Below are 20,212 nucleotides of genomic sequence, written 5' to 3'. Positions count from 1 at the left end.
GGGTGTTCTGGATGTTTAGAGATCCTTTGGGGTACATAATAATAATCATATTTTAAAAATTAATATTCATTAGGAATTTGTTTGGTGCTCAGCTGTGAGATGCTTCCTCATATTTAATGCTCTACGTGCTGCTTCCAAGAAAGAATGCTGGAAAGGAACATCCTAAAAAGGCCTCTGGTTAGCACTAGGCTAGGAAAGGGTTTATATGTCTAGTTATTCTAAGTGCTAAAAAACTGTGTACTCTGTTATCAGGGCTGAGCACAGCTCAAACTTGTACTAATACATCTAAATAGCTCGGCAATTTTAAGTTTTTGAGAGAGGTGAGGTGAGAACAGACTTGGAGCAGAAACTAATTAAAAATTCTAACCAAGACCTGATGGAAAGTTCATCATTCATTCATTTACACACAAACCAACCACCTATTATGTGCCAAGCATTGTTCTAGGCCTAGATATATAACAATGAACAAAACAAATTCTAGACCCTCATGGAGCTTACATTCTAGGAGTGGTCATAGAAGTACACTGAAAAAATATGTGATTAAGATAGTGATGAGTTCTAGGAAATAAATAAAAGCTGTAAGGGGATAGTAACAAGGATGCTCTTTTAGATAGGGGTAGGCTCTGAGGTAGTAATGTTTGAACAAGTCCTGTTGGTGTTCACTTGAAGGAGAATGCCATATGATTATACAGCAAAAGGAGTAGCCAGCAAAGGCCATAGCAAATGCAAAGGCCCAGAGGCAGAATGACATTTGGTCACTAGCAGAGCACAGAGAGCAAGGGGAAAACTTGTAGGAGAGGAAATCAGAGAGGGAACCAAGGGTCAGATCATGCAGGTCAACAGCAATCGTTCCAGTCTTTGAGTCCCTCCTAAACTTGGGTTACTGCCATATTTTCATTATCATAAAACCCCTAATGTAGGATGAATTACTTCCTTCGTATGTATGTGGGGGGGGGGCGGGTGTAGAGGTGTTGCTTGATTTTTGGACAGCGCATCCTAACTACCCCTTTGCTAACAGGGCAAACTTGGAGTTTAACTATGCCAAAGGACTTCAGAAACAGGCAATTAAGCTGAACAAAGCATTACAGAACACAAAGAAAAAGTAAGTATATGAAAAAGAGGTAAGGTAAAATACTTTTTAAATATAATAAACAGTGTCATTTGTTCAGTTCCAGCTTCCTGTTATAAAGGTGGCAGGTACATCATGTCAAGCATGGCTTCCGGGTCTTGGGCACTTACTATGTGCGACACATTGTGTTAAATGCTTTTATAGATACTCTCACTTAATCCTCAAAACCCCTAAGAAGTTTTATTATGGTCCCTATTACAGACAAAGTCTTGAGTCTTGGAGGGTTTAAAACACTTCCCCAATCACACAGATTACGAGTTGCAGAGCTGCATTCATCCCATGCCTTTATGACTCCTAAGCCCATATATGTAATAGGTCTCGGTGGTGACGGTTAACTTGGAAAGCAATGTTGTTAAGTTGGAATGTCTTGGAGTCAAAAAAGTGTGAATCCTGCTTTATTTCAACAAATAACCTGGCATCTCTGTGCCTTCATTTCCTCTACTGTTAGGTGAAGTAATGGTGTATTCTCCACTATGTGTGTGTATATAGGTGTGTATGGGGGGTGCATATTTAATGAGAAAATGTATGGAAAGAGATTAGAACATTGGATGCTGAAAAAACGTTGGTTCACACCTTCCTCAATATTGGTATTCTAAAAATGGTCCACTGGTTATATTTATTACGAAGACTCTTAACTCTTGCTTGCAGATGGCAGGCTAAACGGGCAATGCTGTCGCAAAAGCCTCTTGTGATGGTGAATGAGAGGAAAATAAAAAAAGACGGTTTGGGGAGCTCATATTCTTATTCCTCCTTAGGCATCATCTGTAACAGCAAATGCTGACTTTGAATTGCTCTGACTTTTAACTTGATTTTTAGGATGGTATTTTAGTAGACTACGAAGGAGACTAGCACAGTGGTTGAGTAGAGACTTTATTTAGACTGCCCGGGTTTAAATTCCAGCTCTACCACTTACCAGGTAGGTGAATTAGGAAAATTTATCTTACTTCTCAGGGTCTATTTAAAGTGGAAATAAAGTGGAAATAAAACCTATCTCACATAATTGCTGTGAGAATTAAATGAGATAATACAAAAAGCGTGCTTACTACCTGGGACAGAGGCAAAGTCCTGTAAGTGTTCATTATGGTTTTGATTTGAATTATCTCCTACATGCGGGGAGATGGAGAAGGGTATAGGGATATAAATGGTGATGGACTTAACTTGGCGTGGCGAACATACAAAACAGTGCACAGGTGATGTGGTGTGGAATTGTGCACCTGAAACCTGTATAATTTTGTTAAACAGTGTGATCCCAATAAATTCAATAAAAAGGAAAAATAGCCCTAGCTGGTTTGGCTCAGTGGTTAGAGCATCGGCCCAAGGACTGATGGGTCCCAGGTTCGATTCTGGCCAAGGGCACGTACCTCGGTTACAGGCTCGATCCCGGCTCAGTCGGGCGCATGCGGGAGGCAGCCAATGATGTGTCTCTCTCACATCGATGTTTCTCTCTCCCTCTCTCTATCCCTTCCACTCTCTCTGAAAAACAGCGGAAAAAATATATCTTCAGGTGAGGATTAAAAAAAAAAAAGTAAAGATAATAATTACCTTTTAAAGAATGAGAGCAGGGGTGTGTGCCGTATCACGTTGCAGCCCTAGGATCCAGCGTGGTGCTCCCAGAGAGCTGGCACGTTCAGAATGTTTGGTTAACCGGGATTGGCACAATAATATTTAATAATAAACATTAATTGAACTTTTATCTATACCCAAATCTGTGGTAGGTACCTATATAAATAACCTTAATTATTTTTATTTTAAAAGTCCAATTAAGTGAGGGTCAGAGAAATCAAGTGATCCCTCCAAGCTCATATGGGAAACAGTGGGGAACATGTGAACTCAGATGCAGACGCCCCTGAGCCAGCGCCCTCGGCTTCCTGCTCCGTTGCCTGCTCCTGTGAGGGGCAAAAGTGTGCCTAGCTTCCTTTTTTTTTTTAATCCTCACTCGAGGATATCTTTTTATTGATTTGAGAGAGAGAGAGGGAGAAACATCGATCGGTTGCCTCCCATACATGCCTCCACCAGGGACTGAACCCGCAACCTAGGTATGTGCCCTGACCAGGAATCGAACCCAGCACCTTTAGTGTAAGGGACAGAGCTCCAACAGAGCCACCCAGCCAGGGCTGTGTTCCTTTTTATTATTATTATTTTTTATTATTATTTATTATTATTATTAAGAATAGTTTATTGATTTTTAGAAAGAGTGAGGAAGGGAGAGGGAGAGAGAGGGGCACCAATGTGAAAGGGAAAATGAATCGGCTGCCTCCTGTACACCCCACATCAAGGACTGAACCCGCAACCTGGGCATATGCCCTGACCAGGAATCAAACCAGCAACCTCTCGATGCCCAACCAACCGAGCCACGAGTCAGGGCATGGCTTCATTTTTTAAAAAAATATCAACTCAATTGAGGTTTAACTTACCTGCAATAATAAGCATCCATTTTAAGCAGATGGTTTGGTGGATTTTGATGTATGTTACACTGTGTAGCCACCACGAAAATCAACACGGAGACCTTTTCATCACACAAAAGATCCCTCATGCCTGTGTGCAATCCCCCTCCCACCCAGTCCCGAGCAACCACTGATCTGCTTCCCGTCGATATGCATATTCATTCTGTCTTTTCTGGAATTTCCTATAATTGCAAGCATACAGTAGGTACTGTCTTGGGCCTGGTTTTGTGCCTGACTTTGGATATGCAGAAAATCTGGCATCCTTAGATCTAGTTCTCCCATTATCTGACTATTGGGTGCAACCTAAGTCATTTGAGGCAAAACCACTGCACCATCCTGATTTCAGTAAGGGCACCGACCTGTCCCCTCCCCCGGCATCAAAGCACACAGAGGCGTCTGTACCTGAGGTTACTGATGCAACTGGACTTATTGTCCTGCCTTGTGAAGGCTGCTATGAGCTATGCCCCTTCCATAGGAGAAAACAGCATCACACTTCCTAATCCTCCCTCTGTGCTGCTGAGGACAGGGCAGTGTTATCCTTTTGTTAAATTGTGATACTGCTCACAGACCGTAAAATACCTGAGCTGTTGTCCTAAAAGCCAACAGGGAACAGGATCTACACCCCGACCCCAAGAACAGCACGCAGGACATGATCAGGGCTCTCGAATCTGCAGTCACTTAACTTCTCTGAGCCTCGTTTATCATCTGTGAAATAAGGAGCCTGAAAAGATTGTCCACAAGGGCCTTCTGCCCCTCGTATGCTGTCTCCTGTGTCTTCTAAATGCCTTCTCAGCCTTGGCTACTTTATTTCCCAATCTTCTACAGACATGAGATAGAAAATGAAAATCACAATGACAAATGACTGAAAAATAGCAGTTTCTGTAATGAGTATGGTGCAAATAAATATGTTGGCAGCATTTAGTCCCATGGAGAAATTGAAATAAGATTAGGGATATGAGTGCAGTTGCCGAAAGCAATGAATCAGACTTTTTGGGAAAATGATGCACCCTTCTCCCCCTTGTTTTTGTCTCCAGTGGTGTCGTCAGTGCCTGGGCCTGGGTCTCAGAGGGCATGAAATCTGCAGCAGACCTGCATCAGTGAGTGCTCCCGCCCCAGCCTTGCTCCTACCCCAAAGGGAGTCGTAAATATTTAATGTGGGTGTGCTCCAATACTCCTCTTCAAACTTGCCGTAACACACCATTTTATTTCCCCAGAAAATAATTTGGAAAGTAGATATAAATCCTAATACTACACTTGTGTGTTTCTTATGCTCCATTTCCAGAAAACTTGGCAAAGCAATTGAGTTGGAAGCAGTAAAACCAACTCATCAAGTCCTGAGTGTACACGAGAAGAAGAGAAAATCAGTGAGTCAAAAATCTTTCTTTCTCCCCTGTTTAAGCAAGATTTCTGTCTTTGGCTCAAGAAATAAAAGGTGACCTGAAAGTGATACTAGGTTTCAGAAATTTGTGTAGCTTTTCTGCCAGGACAGTTTCATCTGTGATCATTTTTCTTTTTGTGTGTCATGCAGTTGTTAAGCACTTTCAGATATATTTTCGGACAACCTAAGGGGTGTTTCATAAAAGCTGCTTAGTTCTGATAGGGGAGGATCAGGGTCACTATTTCAAGACCAGGTGCTGGTAAGAAATTCTGAAGCAGTAACAGGGGATCCTTGTGAAGGGAAGGGGCAGTGGCTAAAGGGAATTTCAAGTGATCACAGCCAGATAAAGCAGGTTTGAAAGGTAGTAAGTCAGAAGGATGAGGGGATTTGTAAAAATTTATTCAAACTCATTAAAGTCACTCAGGAAATGGAATTGATGTTTGTGTGGACCTACGTGTGTTTTTACCAGAATGAATGTTCCACTGAGGGCTAGGGTGGTGGAGGAAATTTGCAGTAATTACTAGAAAGCAATATAATCATCACCTTTGTAAATCAACTTAATAAAATCCAAACACAAATCTATATTTTATTAACGAATAAATATTTTTGACACCACATTATAATATGATCATTACTAGCATTTCCTTAGTACTTACCATAAATTAGTCACAGTGCTATGATCATTATAACCGTGCCTTAGATAATTAATGTCGTGAACCTCCAAACTACGGTTCCAGTTTGACATCTTTTCAGCTTTGCCCCTTCCTGCTGCACCTCTCACACCCCTCCCACTCTCACACAAAAGATAGAAAATTAGAATTTTTAAAAACAAAGTGAACTGCTTTCACACTTCAGCCACATACAGAGCGTAAAACATGGCATAAAGCATAAAGTTATTTTCATTGTATTTGTTACAGTAAAGCATATATTCCAAATTTAATCAACTGGAAAAAATCAAAATGCAGTGTTGCTAAATCTCCAGGTGGTTGAATGTGGCTGATCTGTGGGCCTGGGGAAGAGGTCACTGGTCCAGGAACAAAGGCTCTGCCTTCACTTAAGTTTGACCTCCTGGGGGGGTTGCCTGGACCCAGTTTTATCATTACTATCACTGTCCCGTTTGGCTGTTTAAACTAGGAGAAAAAGTTAATTATGAATAAGAATTCAATCTCTTTGAAGTTAAAACAATATTCACTTCAGAGGCAATGAGACTCAGTAAAGTTGGCACTGCTTGGGCTGATACAGATTCTCATGGTGTTAAAGTTTGGGCCACACGGTACGATGTGGAAGAAGAAGGGATGGGGTGGATGTAACACCAGACTATGCAAGAGTCTCACCCACACGGACTGCACACATGTATGTTGTTTTCATGTAGTTATATGTTAGACATAATTGTTTTATCTAATGCATTCAAGCTAAATTCTGTCAAGAGCCTCCTTGACAGGGGAAAAAATAGTTTGGCTACTTTTCTCAGGAACCATGTCCACTGTAGGATTTTGAAGTTTCTATGAATTGCAGTCGTGATTGTGCTACAACTTATAAGACAGCACCGTGACTCAACAAGAAGACAGCAAAAAATAATTTTTTTCTATTTTTTTCTTCAATAGCTTAATAACGAAGTTGAAAAGACAGCAAATCTTTTCATTAGCAACTGGAATCAACAAATTAAGGTGAGTAACACAAATATCTTCTGTGTGAACTCAGTTTTTAGGATTGAAGTTTTTTGCTTTTGCGCAAATATGGAAATGTGTTTTAATGTTAGTATTTCTAAGTGCTAACTGAACAGAAAAATGCTTACTCACCTGAGAAATTATATAGCTGTATCTTTCAATTCAACCAATGGAAGAGCAGGGCTCTAAATATAGTTGTGATTTATAGCCAACACTTACATAACACTTACTGTGTGCCGAGTGTTACATACTATATATTCAATCATTGCAGCAACCCATTGTGGTATGTGACCTTGCTTTGTCTCATCTTAAAGATGGGGAAACTGAGATACAGAGAGGTAACTAATTTGCCCTTAGTCAAACTCAAGTTAGGGCAGAACCTTTACAAAGCTAGTTAATGCTTGAACCAACAATGTAACAAGTTGTTGGGCTCCAGGGTCACTACTCTTAATCATTTCACTACACTGACTGCCTCTCTGTATAATTTGCAACTTAGGGTAAGTGGCAAATACTATCTGAGTTTTGGTTTTATCATTTGTAGATGGGCGTTGGTCTCACTAGTGAGAGGAGCATTGTGAGGGTTGGGTAGGGATACATAAAGGGAAGTGCATGTAAATATTGGGTCCACAAGTATGCATAGTCTGCCTCTTGCGCACCACACTGTACTAAGATGAGGCTCTTGTTTCCAAGTAATTTTAAATTTAGTTGATAGGTAACATATGTGCAGGAAACAGTGAATGAATTCTAAGGAAAGGAATTATGATCTGGTGTGAGAATTTAGAGCATATTATTATAGGTTCTTAAGCAGAGAGAACAGCAGATGGAACTCATATATATGTACAGAAGATTATTCTAGAACAATCCAGTTTAGGAAGAATTCATTTTGAGTAGAAAGGACTAGAGAGTGAATCTACCAAGAAAACCCAAGGACTCTTTTTGAAAGGACTTATGCTCCAAAAGTTGAAATTCTCCTTTTTTTAATCTCCAAAGTGTCAAGACCCCAAAGAGTCCCTTCCCACGTAGACAGCCACCCATATATATAAATAACCAGAGACACCCTCAGAAACAGGTAGCCCCATGGCAGCCCTCCTGTTGTCACTGAAGCTTCTGCTGAATTCAGACTCCATGAGAACAAAGATAGTAAGAAATGTTTTCGATAAATGAATTTCTATACCCACAGTAGTAGCACTGATAAAAGCAGGCTCATGAGAATCACATTTGTAACACATATTTAACATTCTCATAAACAGCTCTCAGCCATTAGTTTTTAGTTTTGCTTTGATTTTATAAGCTTTCTTAAACAGAATTTGTTTTTTAAAAATCCATTCTCTAAATATTCAGCTTCCACGGGAAATCCAATATAATGGACCAGAAGAGAGAAACCATGCTCAGCAGCTGCAATTGCTTTCCAGAACAGAAAACATCTTTTATTATTTCCCAGTTTTCACCAAATAAATTTTTCAAATAAAGATGATTATATTTTTTATGAAGAGTGACAGAGAAATTAGAGAACATAAAATTCTTGAGCTATAGTAATTCTCTCCCCAGTTGCAATTCAAGGGATTCAGCATGTCAGTAATGAGGTGCATGCAGTCTGTTCTGGAGACACAGAGGAAAAGCCTTAAAGAACCAAATCTCTGGCCTCACGCTCTCATTTATCTGCAGGCATGTGACCAACTGAAGGTGGAGGAAGAGGGTCTAGGAGCTTCTTGCTCCTTGAATTCCCTTTTGTAGAGACTTCATCTATTTAGAGACTTTCAGAAGCCTTTGCCTCTGATTCTGAACGAAAGAGTGACCTGAGCTTTTCCCTTCATTATCTGGCTTTATGGTTCTTATAACCTTGAGGTAAAAACCATAGTCTTTTTTTTTTTTTTCCTTTTAACTTTTTCACTTTATTTCACATAAGTCCTTGAAGAAGGCAGCTGTGATATAAGGTTACATATATAGACTCTTAAGCCAAATTGCTGAAGTCCCAAGTTCTGCTTTACCATTTTCCAGCCATGTAAATAGCTTGGACAAATAACCTCTCTAAGCCACAGTCATTTGAAAACAAAGATAATAGTCTTTCAATCAACTCAGTTTCTGAAACAGGCTGAATCCAACTCAAACCGAATTCTGTTTATTTCCTCTCTGGAGCGTCACTTCCTGCCAGACTGGAGCTGTGGAGAGTAGAAAATGATCGCCTGAGTCATGACCTACCCCACGGTTTGAGGCATCGACAGAATAGGGGAACTTGGAATGTTTCTTTCTTCCCAACTCTCCTCACCCCACCTCTTCCCACAAATAAAGGCTTGTCACTAGATGCCTGGCAAATGCCCAGTTCTCAAGCCTGGTCATCAGGTAGCAAAATTTCCCCGTTGCTGTCAGTTTTAAGAAAGCATCTTAACACAACCTCAGTTGTGGCCCAGGCTGATTTAAAAGAATCACGCAGGCAGTCTCCCGTGCTTGCTGTGTTACTCTTTTTTGTGGCAAAGCCATTCCCTTCCTTCGTATTAGTTAGAGGGATGTTTTGGAGGCTTGCAGGCCTTCCGTGATTGAGTAAAATGTATAACCCCCTTGAGGGTACCCACTGTAATGAAAATGTGCAGCGGTTCTCAGGGCAAAACATTAGCCGCTGTGAAACTTCAGGCAAATTTTGAGTGACAGCAGAAACGAAGACCTGAAAATACGCAATCACACAAGCTAGCCCGTGAACATTAACTTGTTCCAGGACGGAAGAGCTTTTCTCTTGATATCAGTTTCTGTTTTTTTTTTTGTTTTTTTTTTGCTTTTCTGTATGTTTTTGACTCTAGGCCAAAAAGAAATTAATGGAGAGTACCAAGAAGCATGAAGCGCTTTTCCACCTTGTAGAAAGCTCCAAGCAAACCATGACCGACAGGGAGAAGCAGAAGGTACCGTGTCCTTGTCTGCTGGGTGCATAAGGCTTCGAGCTGGGTGGGCTCCCGCCCTTAGCAATGGAAACGAGAGCGGAGGCTCATTCCCCCTCTGGCGGGGTCTCTCCTGAGCCCTAGTGCACAGAGTATCAGAGGTATTCTAAATCATTCCTGTTCCACACGTATTTTTAAAAGGTATTGTTGACAGATGACAAATTAGACCAATGTTGTCCACATTTTTTTATAGGGAGCTCTATTAAGTAAGCCTCTCAGCTCACACCCCAAATAAAAATATGTATATACACATTTATCATATAATGTACTTTACCTATGTTGTATGTAATAATAGTACTTTATGTATTATACCAATATGTTATGAACTCTATAGAACACAAAAAAGTAGAACTGTTTGAAGGATGAGGTAAAGATGAAATGATATTTTAAATGATTAGCTAATTATTCTATCTTTACACGATCATTAAGTGACAGTTCCAGCATAAATATACACTTGGGGCCAGGTTCAGCCTTTACCATAGTAAATATAAATTCATATTTCTGGTAGTCCTCTTGATAATTTAAATTTTTTGGTCACCTTCTTGTCAGATCTCACTAGTTCATCCCAATTTTTGCCTTTTTGTTGTTGTTGTTAATCTTCACCTGAGGATATTTTTTACATTGATGTTTTAGAGAGAGAGTGGAAGGGAGCGGGGAGGGGAGAGAGAAAGAGAGAAGAGAGAAACATTGATGTGAGGGAGACACATCGGTGGGTTTCCTCCCTCACACTCCCCAACTAAGACTGGAGATCGAACCTGCAACCCAGGCACGTGACCTTGGCTGGGAATTGAACCTGGGACCCTAGAGTGCACCGGTTGACGCCCTGACCACTGAGCCATGCCAGCCAGGGCCAGGTTTTTGCCTTTTCGCATGGGTGAGGATGCACTCATAGCCAGGAGCAGGAGAAAGCATCAGCTCCAGCATTTTCCTGGGGCTGCCTTGTGCTGCTGTTGTTCATATTAGCTCCAAGCTATAACTTTTCTGCAGAAGTCTTAAGAGATTTGTACATTTTGTGTGTATTAACCTAATCAAAGCTAGATAATAAATTTATAAATCCGCATGACGCAGATACATATCAGTGGCCAGCAGGATGTTGACACCTTCTCCTATCATAAAATTCCCATTCATCCTCCAGGACACTTGGGAGCCCCAGCTGTCCATGTGTGGGCATCAATGTCAATTCATATATTAAATGCAAGCAAGCTTTAGGCAAAAATGAATGCAGCCCCAAATAGATTATCTCACTCACCTCTTGTGCTATGTGCTGAGATTGGAACGCTTTGAAATCATCAATATCTTCCCCCAAAGATAGAGCCCCCAAAGGAAATGCAGGCTTCAGCACCACTACAACCCAAAACATTCTTAAAAGAAGAAAGTTGTCATTGCAAGTAATGCTATTATTTCATCTGAAGAAACTATTAGTTGAATCACTTAAATTCATTATTAGCAAGGTTTTACAAGTTCTTATGTCTTGACATGTCAGTCTTCACAGTTTGAAATAATCATAACAAGTATTGAATAATGATATGGTTTCCAAGGAGGCAAAAGCACAGTATGTTAAAATGCTAAGCTTGGGGCCTGTCGCAGGCATTTGAAGCCCACAGTAGAAGCTGTCCTTTATTGACGTGAAGCAATAACACAATAAAAAGCGTGGGCAGCTAAGTGGTGAGTTTCTGCTTCCTTCCCTCATTAGAAGCCTCCCTGGGGGGTCGAAGCCTGCAGTCCTCCCCTCCCCTCCTCCGGCTGGTCCTGTAATTCTAAGCCTTGGCTGTCCTAACATCACAGACCGCCACCGTCTTCATCGCTTTATCTGTTAGCCTTTTTTGTTGTTGTTGTTTTTAGTCCTAAAGCCACACAGCTAAGGCAGCATTCATTGTCTCATCTCGCACAGAACTGGCCCCGATCTCCAGCCTGAGCTGAGCCGCTTCTATGCTGCTCAGCAATTCTTCCTCTTTTCCTGCTCAGCAGTCCTTGTTCCCACCAGAAGCTGATCTAAATCTCCATTGTCCTTGCACCTCCATCGTCACCACCCACTCTCAGCAGACGATCTTGCCTCCTAGCTCACAGAGTAAATAGCAGCACAGTCACCTGCCTGCTAAAGTCACGTGTGCAGTGGGACAGGCCCATTCTTCAGGTGCTCTGTTCCCATCCCGTCCTCTCTCTCCGACATGCTTCTCTTGGTTACTCCCTTTTCCCCTCTATCTTGGCCATGACCCTCTCCAACAGTTCCTTCCCATCAGCCTTCTCAACTCCCCACATCTTGGGAGAGCCAGGGAGACACCTCTCCATGGCCCTAGTCCTGTTCCTCTCCAGATATTATTATCTCTCCTTTTTACACTAGGATTTATTGAAAGAGTTCTCTGTTCTGTGTCTTCACTTCATCTCCGGTTCATTCCTCAAACCACCCCAATTGGCTTTCCCCACCATTGAACCGAGAATGCTTTTGACATAGAAAACAATGTCATCCCTATTGCTGAAGCCAATGGGTACTTTCCAGTTCTTACCTTGTTTAACTTGGAAGCATTAAGCATTGATGACTTCCCCATTCCAGAAACAGTCTCTTCTTTTCACTTGAGCAACATTTTACTCTTTTCATTTTTTTTCTGGCCATTTTTTTCTTAAACTTCTTGAACTACTTCCCTTCATCTGCCTTTTTATATACTGCTATTCCTGATGGTTCCTCTCCTGGGCCTCATTCTGTTTTATTCAGCATGGTATCTCAGTGTCCAACTCAGTACTCTCAATATCAGGTACTCAAGAAGTAACTGGTACTCAATAAATATACTCTCACAGCTTCAGCTAGAATATCTATGCTGACAATACCCACGTTTATATCTGCAGCCCAAACCAGTTTCTAAACTGCTTTCTAGCATATCAAACTCAGTATCCAAAATGAGAACTATCACTTCCCTCTGCCAAAAATATTATTTATTCTTGTTTTTTCTGTATCATTGAATATCATCATTCCCCATATCCTCCCAATTTTAACTCCTAAACCAAATACTTTTTACATTTATCTACATACTTGTATTTATCTTTACTGCCGCTACTCTCTTCCAGGCCACCACCATCATTGCTTCAATTATTGTAACTGACAAATTCGTCTCTTGATGTTCAGTGAAGTTTTCTGAAAAGATCCTTAAATAAGAATATAAGAGTCTACATTCTTCTTTTACATTATTTTGAGATTATTTGCTGTAAATTTACTGAGCAGAAACTTTTAGTTCATAGCTATATAGTGCAGACTGATGAATGTGAGTGGTCATCTCAAAAGTAACTTTGTTCTCATTGCTGGAGGTCTGAGTATCCTCGATAAGAATCTAAGGACATGATTTAGCAAAGTATCGCCATGGTACCCTTTTGGCCCTTTCACTATATTGTTTTCGGATTAAAATTCACAAGCTCATGTTTCTATAGATAAATGTGGTCCATTATACCTGATATACAAGACCCAATGTGTCCTGTGTAAGTCATACATCAGAGCCGAGGGACAGTTGAACGGCTAGTATAGCAATTGGAATAATAAAGCGAGTGGTGTTAACATTCAGAATTTTGGATGAATGTTCTTCATTACTGAATCATTAGTCAAACTGTCCTTAAACATAAAAAGGGTCGTTCTTAAAAGCCTTTGTCTGTGTCCTTGAAACTTCTAAACTGCTTTAAGTCAGAGGGATCCTTAGCACTCCTTACACTGTGGCTTGAGGAGCATTTGCATCAGAATCCCCGGAGGAGGTAGTGAACTTTCAGATTTCCTGATCCCACTGCAGAGCTACTGAATCAGCATGGCTACTGTGGGACCCTGACAATCTGCAGTTTTACAATCATCCCAGGTCATTCCTAGGTGTATTAAAGTTTGAGAATCATTCAATGTAATACAACTTCCATTCTCAGAGATGTGACATTACTTGTCTGAGTATTTTGAGAATCAATTTCAGCTACCTTGGTTCAGAGAGTTTTATATTACTTTGATTTTCCGGAAGATTTCACAATCAGAATGGTCCATCCTGGGGATTGGCAAGAGGGAACTCTTTGTGAAGGAGCAAATCACTGGGAAGTAGGATGAAAGGAAGGCATATGTCAAGCTGTCCACAACTTGCCATGAACATTGGCATGTGTCTAGCTCAGGCTCTTCACTAGCAATAGCAACACTAACTGAGTGCTGTCCCAGGTCTCGGGCAGTGTGCCACCTGCCTTACCAGCATCGCCTGCTTGAATCCTCAAAGCAACCCGGTGAACCATAAGAAAACTGGCTCATGAAGGTTAAGTAATTCACCTGCAGGACTCTAATGCTGAAGTTTGATTTTAAAGTTATACTGCAGAATTTATATAGCAAAAATAAAGTAAGGTTATTGGGCCTTACTGGATGATAGCCAGGCCTAATCTTAGTTCTAAATGTTATATGACTGCACATATAACTGCCCTGGTAAGAGATGCCAGGGCTTAAGGAATTTACCAGATAAGACCACAGGAATTGTTAGAAGATTGTAGTCTTGAGTTGGAGGCTCCTGATTGCTTCTCCTCACCTGTCATTTGGCCTCCTCCTGGATTTGGTGAATGTGACAGATCACATCATATTTAAGGACCTCAATTTTCTCATATAAAAAATTGAAGGAATTACACTGCAGGGTCCTTTGGTTCCTTTCAGCTCCAACATCCCTTATTTTGTCATTTATAGCTACTCTTTATGACTTTAGCTGGGAGATGAGAAGTATATCATTGGGATGAATGAAATTATGTGGAATTACAAAGGGCTTTCATAAATGTGTTAATGAATATGTGACTCTGATGCTTTATTTTAGCTCCTCAATAAATTGAAAAAATCGACTGAGAAGTTGACAAAAGAAGATGAAAATTACTACCAAAAAAACATAGCTGGCTGTTCTACCAGACTGAAATGGGAAAACACACTGGAAAACTGCTACCAGGTAAGTTCTGCATTAATTTTTTTTTTTTCTTCTTCCATGGAGCTTTGTGTGGCCTTAAAAATGGAGATCAGATCTATAGTTACATGACCTGATGATCTCTGCCCTTAGCTATGACCCTCACTCTTATTGTGACTTTAGACAAACCACATTACTTCTCATTGTTGCAATTCTTCCATGGATAAAATAACCAGTGAATATTTATTGTTACAAAGTCTCAAGAGTGGCTATTAAATAATGAAACCAATTTCACAATCCACATGTCAAAATTAATCTTATTACTTTATAATCATGCTATGATCAAGCCATACTTCCTACCTTTCAAGAAGAAACAATTCAGTTGTTAGGAGTAATCTATAATATATTTGAAAAATAATAGCCACACTACCAGGAATTACCAAGAATCAACTGCTTGGTACTAACAGTACTTACTCAAGAAATTACTTTAGAAAGCCATTTGCAATAAGTGTCAAGAACCTTAAAAATGTTCACTTTCTCAACCAGGGTTCTTCGTGTGAACCACAGAACACAGAAAATAATGTGTGACTGTTTTCAGTTCTCTCAAGGATGGTAGTGACTAGTACCACTGTAGAGGCAGAAGGGAGATGGTAATTCATTGAATACGATGGATGCCATAGGCATCCATTACCACTTAATTCTCTTCTAGAACCCTTGTTGAAAATGTAATTTCCTTTCTATAAATCTATATTAAGAAAGTAGCTGGAAAACAAAACACAGATTTCTGTTCAAAAAACATTAAAAGCAAAAAAGGGAAGAAACAATCCAAACGGCCAACATTTAGGGGGTGACTAAATGAATCCTTACATTCTATGCAATTCTGAACAGTGGACTATTAATTAAAATGGTCTTTATGAAGACAGCTTGGGAAATTGCTCATGTATAATGTTAACTGAAAAAAATATATATGAATTTAAATAATTTGATAGATAAATAGAAAGACACATACACATATACCTAGACAGACTGAAATACATCAATATGTTAACAGCAACCACCTCTGGGTGGAATTATAAATGATTAAAAAACATGTTTTGTGGCCCTTTCTAGCCCCAGGACAAAGTCTCAAAACACTTAGGGTGCTTGTAATGATTCAGATTCCTGAGCACCTCCCTAGACCAGGTGGATCACAGAACCTCTGAATTATTTTAGGATGGGGTCTAAGTGATTGCTAGGCATACTAAAGTTTGAGAGTTCCTGCTCTGTATTTCTTTGATAGTTTTATTAGGGCAATTTGGATGAAAACAGAGTCCCTCCAAGCTTCTCAGGCATTATAAACTGGAAGGCCAAAACAGTAGCAGGAACTGAAAAGAATGAATGAAAAGTGTCAAGATGCCTGGGCCTCAGACAGGCTCTAAATCTGCTGTTTCTTGGTAACTCTGACCACAATTTCCTCATATGTGCTATATAGCACAGGAGGACAGTTTCAGGTTCCTCCAGAGTATCTTCCTTTTCTACTGCTTATTTTACTTAAAAAATAAAAACAGCCCAGCTGGCATGGCTCAGAGGTTGAGCATTGACCTATGATCCAGGAGATTGAGCATTGACCTATGATCCAGGAGATTGCTGTTCAATTCCTGGTCAGGGCACGTGCCCAGGTTTCGGGCTTGATTCCCAGTTGGGGGTAAGAGGCAGCTGATCAATGACTCTTATCGTTGATGTTTCTATCTCTCTCTCCCTCTCCCTTCTTCACTCTCTGAAATCAATAAAATCATATTTTTTTAAAAAAGACAGAATGAGACTGATGAATGTCAGAGGGATGGAGGAGGGCGGGTGGGTGGAGGGGGAGAGAGTAACCAAAGAATTTATATGCATATATGCACAACCCAAGGTCACGGACAATCGTGGGGAGAGGGACTGGGGTGGGGGAAGGGACAGGGTGGAACCGGTCATTGGGGAGAAAAGGGGACATCTGTAATATTTTAAACAAAACTAAAATTTAAAAATAAATAAATAAATAAATAAAACAGAGCCTGATACATTAAAAAAAAAAAAAGACAGAAAGAGCCCAGCCGGGCTTCGCTCAGCAGTTGAGCATCGACCTGGGATCTAGGCGATCGGGGTTCGATTTCCGGTCAGGGTACATGCCCGGGTTGCAGGCTCGATCAATGACTCTCTCATCGCTCTCTCTCCCTCTCCTTTCCTCTCTCTGAAATCAATAAAGATATATATATTTTTTAAAAAGACAAAAAGATAATAGAAAGCAATAATTCATTAAGTGAGATATGGATTTTCCCTTTGCACAGTGAATTTATCTCAGCCTCTTTTCATGAACAAACATAGATCATTTTAGTGATTTCCCTGAAATGTAATTAAAATCTGTTCAACATTACCATCTCCATCAAGAGACACTGGTTATTCTAGACTCAAACTGATGCTAATGGCTCAGCACTTGTCAAAGTAAAGAAACAGCTGCCCACTAATGATGCAATGTGTTCTTGCCTTTTCTTTTCTCTCCTGCCCTTTGCTCATGATGCTGCTAAACTAGAAAAGCTGCTTTCTAAGTCTTTTTCTATGCTGTAAATTCTCTTGCTTTTTTTTTTTTAAATTTATCTTTATTGTTGAAACTATTATAGATGTCCCCTTTTTTTCCCTATTGACCCCTTCCACCCTGTACCTGCCCCTCAGGCCTTCACCACACTATAGTCTGTGTCTATGGGTTATGCATATATGCATATAAATTCTTTGGTTAATCTCTCCCCACCCAATCCCCTACCCCTGCCTTTCCTCTGAGATTCATCAGCCTGTTCCATGCTTCTATGTCTCTGGATCTATTTTGTTCATCAGTTTACTTTGTCCATTGCGTTCCACATAAGAATGAAATCATGTGATACTTGTCTTTCTCTGACTGGCATTGAGGAACCTGGAGAGTATTATGCTAAGGGAAGTCTCTTGCTTTTTGAAGGCTGTTCCACTTGAGGTCCAAACCACTGAGCAGAATTTGTTACGTATTTGTTAGGAGGCATATGGTTTCTGTCCTTTGAAGGAGCAATATGCTTGATAGGCTGCTCCTCAGTGTCTTTAATCTTGTATGGGGGAGACAGAGGACACAAGGCCACATTTAAATGGCCGGTGCCTGCGATCTGGAAGAAAGACTCAGAGGACCAACATCAGAAACGAAGACATTTGGCTTCCATTGACTTACAAAAATTGTGCAGGTTCTGACTCCACAAAGAAGGTGGCCATGGGGAGCAGAGCTCCAGGCTTTCAGGTTCAAACATCAGGACACTTGGCGCAGAATAAAAATCTGCATGTGATTGAAGAAGATGTTCAGTTACTGTCTGAGCCTTTCACATAGCAGTTTAAAGTGACTATGTACCAATAAACAAAACATGGTAGACACATACAAAGGAATATTATTCAGCCTTAAAAAGGAAGGAAATTCTGACACATGCTACAGGATAAGACTTTATGCTAAATGAAATAAGCCAGGCACGAAAGGACAAATACTTTATGATTCCTATTCTATGAGCTTCCAAAAGTAGTCAAATTTATAGAAGACGAAGTAGAATGGTGGTTGCCAGAGGGGCTGGGATAGGAGAATTGGGAGTTATTGCTTAATGGGTACACAGTTTCAGTTTTGCAAGATGAAAAATGTTCTGGAGATGGATGAGGGTGATGGCTGCCCAACAGGCGAATGTACTTAATGACACTGAACTGTACATTTAAAAATGATTACAATGGCAAATTCTATGTTATGAGGATTTTACCACAATTAGGAAGCATAAATAAATTTTTGACCATTTTAAATGACTGTATACCACAGATGAAATAACAACAGACCGCAAATGCAGTCTACTCAGAGGAATGTAAAGAAACCCCATGCTGGATCAGGCCAGGGGGCCCTGCAGGTGTGCCAGCAGAGGCAGGACAGGAGAAGCCAGTTGTCTTTGAGATTCCTCCCTTCCCCCCCTCAGAGGCCTTGAGATGTAGCCCCTCCTTCTTGCTTCCCATGGGAATGCTACCCGCCAATTTGCCCAAAGCCTCCTTCATGAAAGACTGTTGCTGAGAGCTCTTTACTGTGTGGGATGAGGTGGCAGGTACGGGAGAAGCCAATCCTCTCCATAAAGGAGCATGTTGTCTTGGACACCTGCCACCTCTGTCAAAGCCAGAGTCCTCTGGGCACATACGCAGCTGCCCCCATGTGGCCAGAGAGTCACCTGCATGCTCCACCCGACCCAGCTTTCTCCCACGGTGCCCAGCTGCTGAACTTCTTCGAACTCCTTCAAAACAATCAGTGAGCAACTCAGCTCGCAGGGAGTGGCAAGAGTCTAATAGCTAATTTTGTCTAGAGTGTTAAGGGCTAACGAGGCAAATGTGACCTCCCTCACTTTCTTATTTACCCTTCCCAGCTAAAAGTTATGAAACTCTAGGAGTGGAATTCTTGCCATCCCACACAACATGGGGAGGCCGTGTTCCTGCCTTCCAACAGTGATCTCTGACCACCACCCCCCCAGGCTTAATTTTAGGCCAGAATTATGTGTTGATCAAACTTCGAGGTTCTGCTCTTGTCCAGTAGTTTCCTGAAGCAGAGAGTTTGCTCACCATCATTGCCCCTGCAGAGACCAGCAGAATGCCTTCTGTGCCCCGGAAACAAGTCTAGAAATCTCTAGTTTCTGACCGCATGTTGGAAATATGGACATGGGTTTCACTGGGCTTCCCTCTCTTTCTCTGGAACTCACAAGTGCTTTTCAAAAGATTATTTTCTACGCTTTCTTTGGGAATGTCAGGTAACTCATAGCATCTGCCTCTATGCCACTTGGGCTAAAAATAAAAAAAAATTAAAAAGCATGTGATTTAAATCAATTCTAATGGAAGATAAATAGGAGAGACACCAAATCACATTTTTGCCCTGAGAATCTTCCCCATCACAGTTTGGATATGACATAATCAAGAGGCACAAACAGAACAATTAGCTCAGATGGGTGACCAGTTTTGCATAATAACCAGCTGATCTTACGTCATTTTTCATCCTTTTTAGAACATCGTGGAGCTGGAGAAGGAAAGAATTAAACTTTTATGCAATAACTTAAATCAGTACACCCAACATATTTCTGTTTTTGGCCAAACCCTGACCACAGTGAGTAGTCAAGATTTCTCCATTTCTGGTGTGCCAGGTAAGAACGGGCAGGGAGCGTCCTCGGCAACCTTGTTCGGCTTCCCTTGCCTTGCAGTGCCACACGAACATTCACGGGGCCATCAGTAAGATAGATGTCGAACAAGATATCCAGGCTCTAATGGAAGAAACTGCCGTTTCATCTACAGAAAATAAATCGGAGTTCCTATTAACTGATTACTTTGTAAGTATGGGATGGAAGGAAGTTCCATTAATAGGGAACCTTAGGCAGGTACTGAAGGATTCAGTTTTTAAAAAATTGAGAACAATTATAAAGGAAATGTCTTGTTTTTTAAATGGAAAATACTGATTTTTTTTCATGGTTCATATAAATTAAAAAACAGTGTGGTTTATAAACTAGGCAATGGAAACATGTCTTTGGTGTTCTCTGCAAGGGAAGAAAGTCAAACAGGGTTTTCAACTGAGTCTTCACCCTTGGCCTTCTATGAGAGCAATGCCAGGCACACGTTTCATGCCCTGTAAATAATCACTGCGTCTCACCTTGGTTGTCTATTGCTGCATAACAAATGACCCCCAAACTTAATGGCTTAAAACAAACAGTTATTATCCCACAGTTTCTGTGGGTCAGGAATCCAGGAGTGGCTTAGTTG

The 20,212-nt window shown here is 40.8% G+C and overlaps 1 protein-coding gene across 2 annotated transcripts in view; it reads left to right on the top strand.

The window, feature by feature from the left end:
* The window catches only part of NOSTRIN (nitric oxide synthase trafficking), a 46,256-nt gene that overhangs the window by 13,574 nt on the left and 12,470 nt on the right, over positions 1-20,212 (top strand). For both annotated transcript variants that reach the window (XM_081142447.1, XM_081142446.1), the window contains exons 3-10: positions 1,019-1,102; positions 4,608-4,670; positions 4,856-4,937; positions 6,556-6,618; positions 9,411-9,509; positions 14,345-14,470; positions 19,467-19,565; positions 19,660-19,785. In XM_081142447.1, the coding sequence (XP_080998573.1) occupies positions 1,019-1,102; positions 4,608-4,670; positions 4,856-4,937; positions 6,556-6,618; positions 9,411-9,509; positions 14,345-14,470; positions 19,467-19,565; positions 19,660-19,785 (742 nt within the window). The remainder of the gene's footprint in view (positions 1-1,018; positions 1,103-4,607; positions 4,671-4,855; positions 4,938-6,555; positions 6,619-9,410; positions 9,510-14,344; positions 14,471-19,466; positions 19,566-19,659; positions 19,786-20,212) is intronic.

This window comes from Miniopterus schreibersii, assembly GCF_964146895.1.
Source record: "Miniopterus schreibersii genome assembly, chromosome: 7".
NCBI classification, from domain to species: domain Eukaryota; kingdom Metazoa; phylum Chordata; class Mammalia; order Chiroptera; family Miniopteridae; genus Miniopterus; species Miniopterus schreibersii.
Note: the sequence above shows the minus strand (reverse complement) of the source record. Positions and strands in the feature narration are given on the sequence as shown.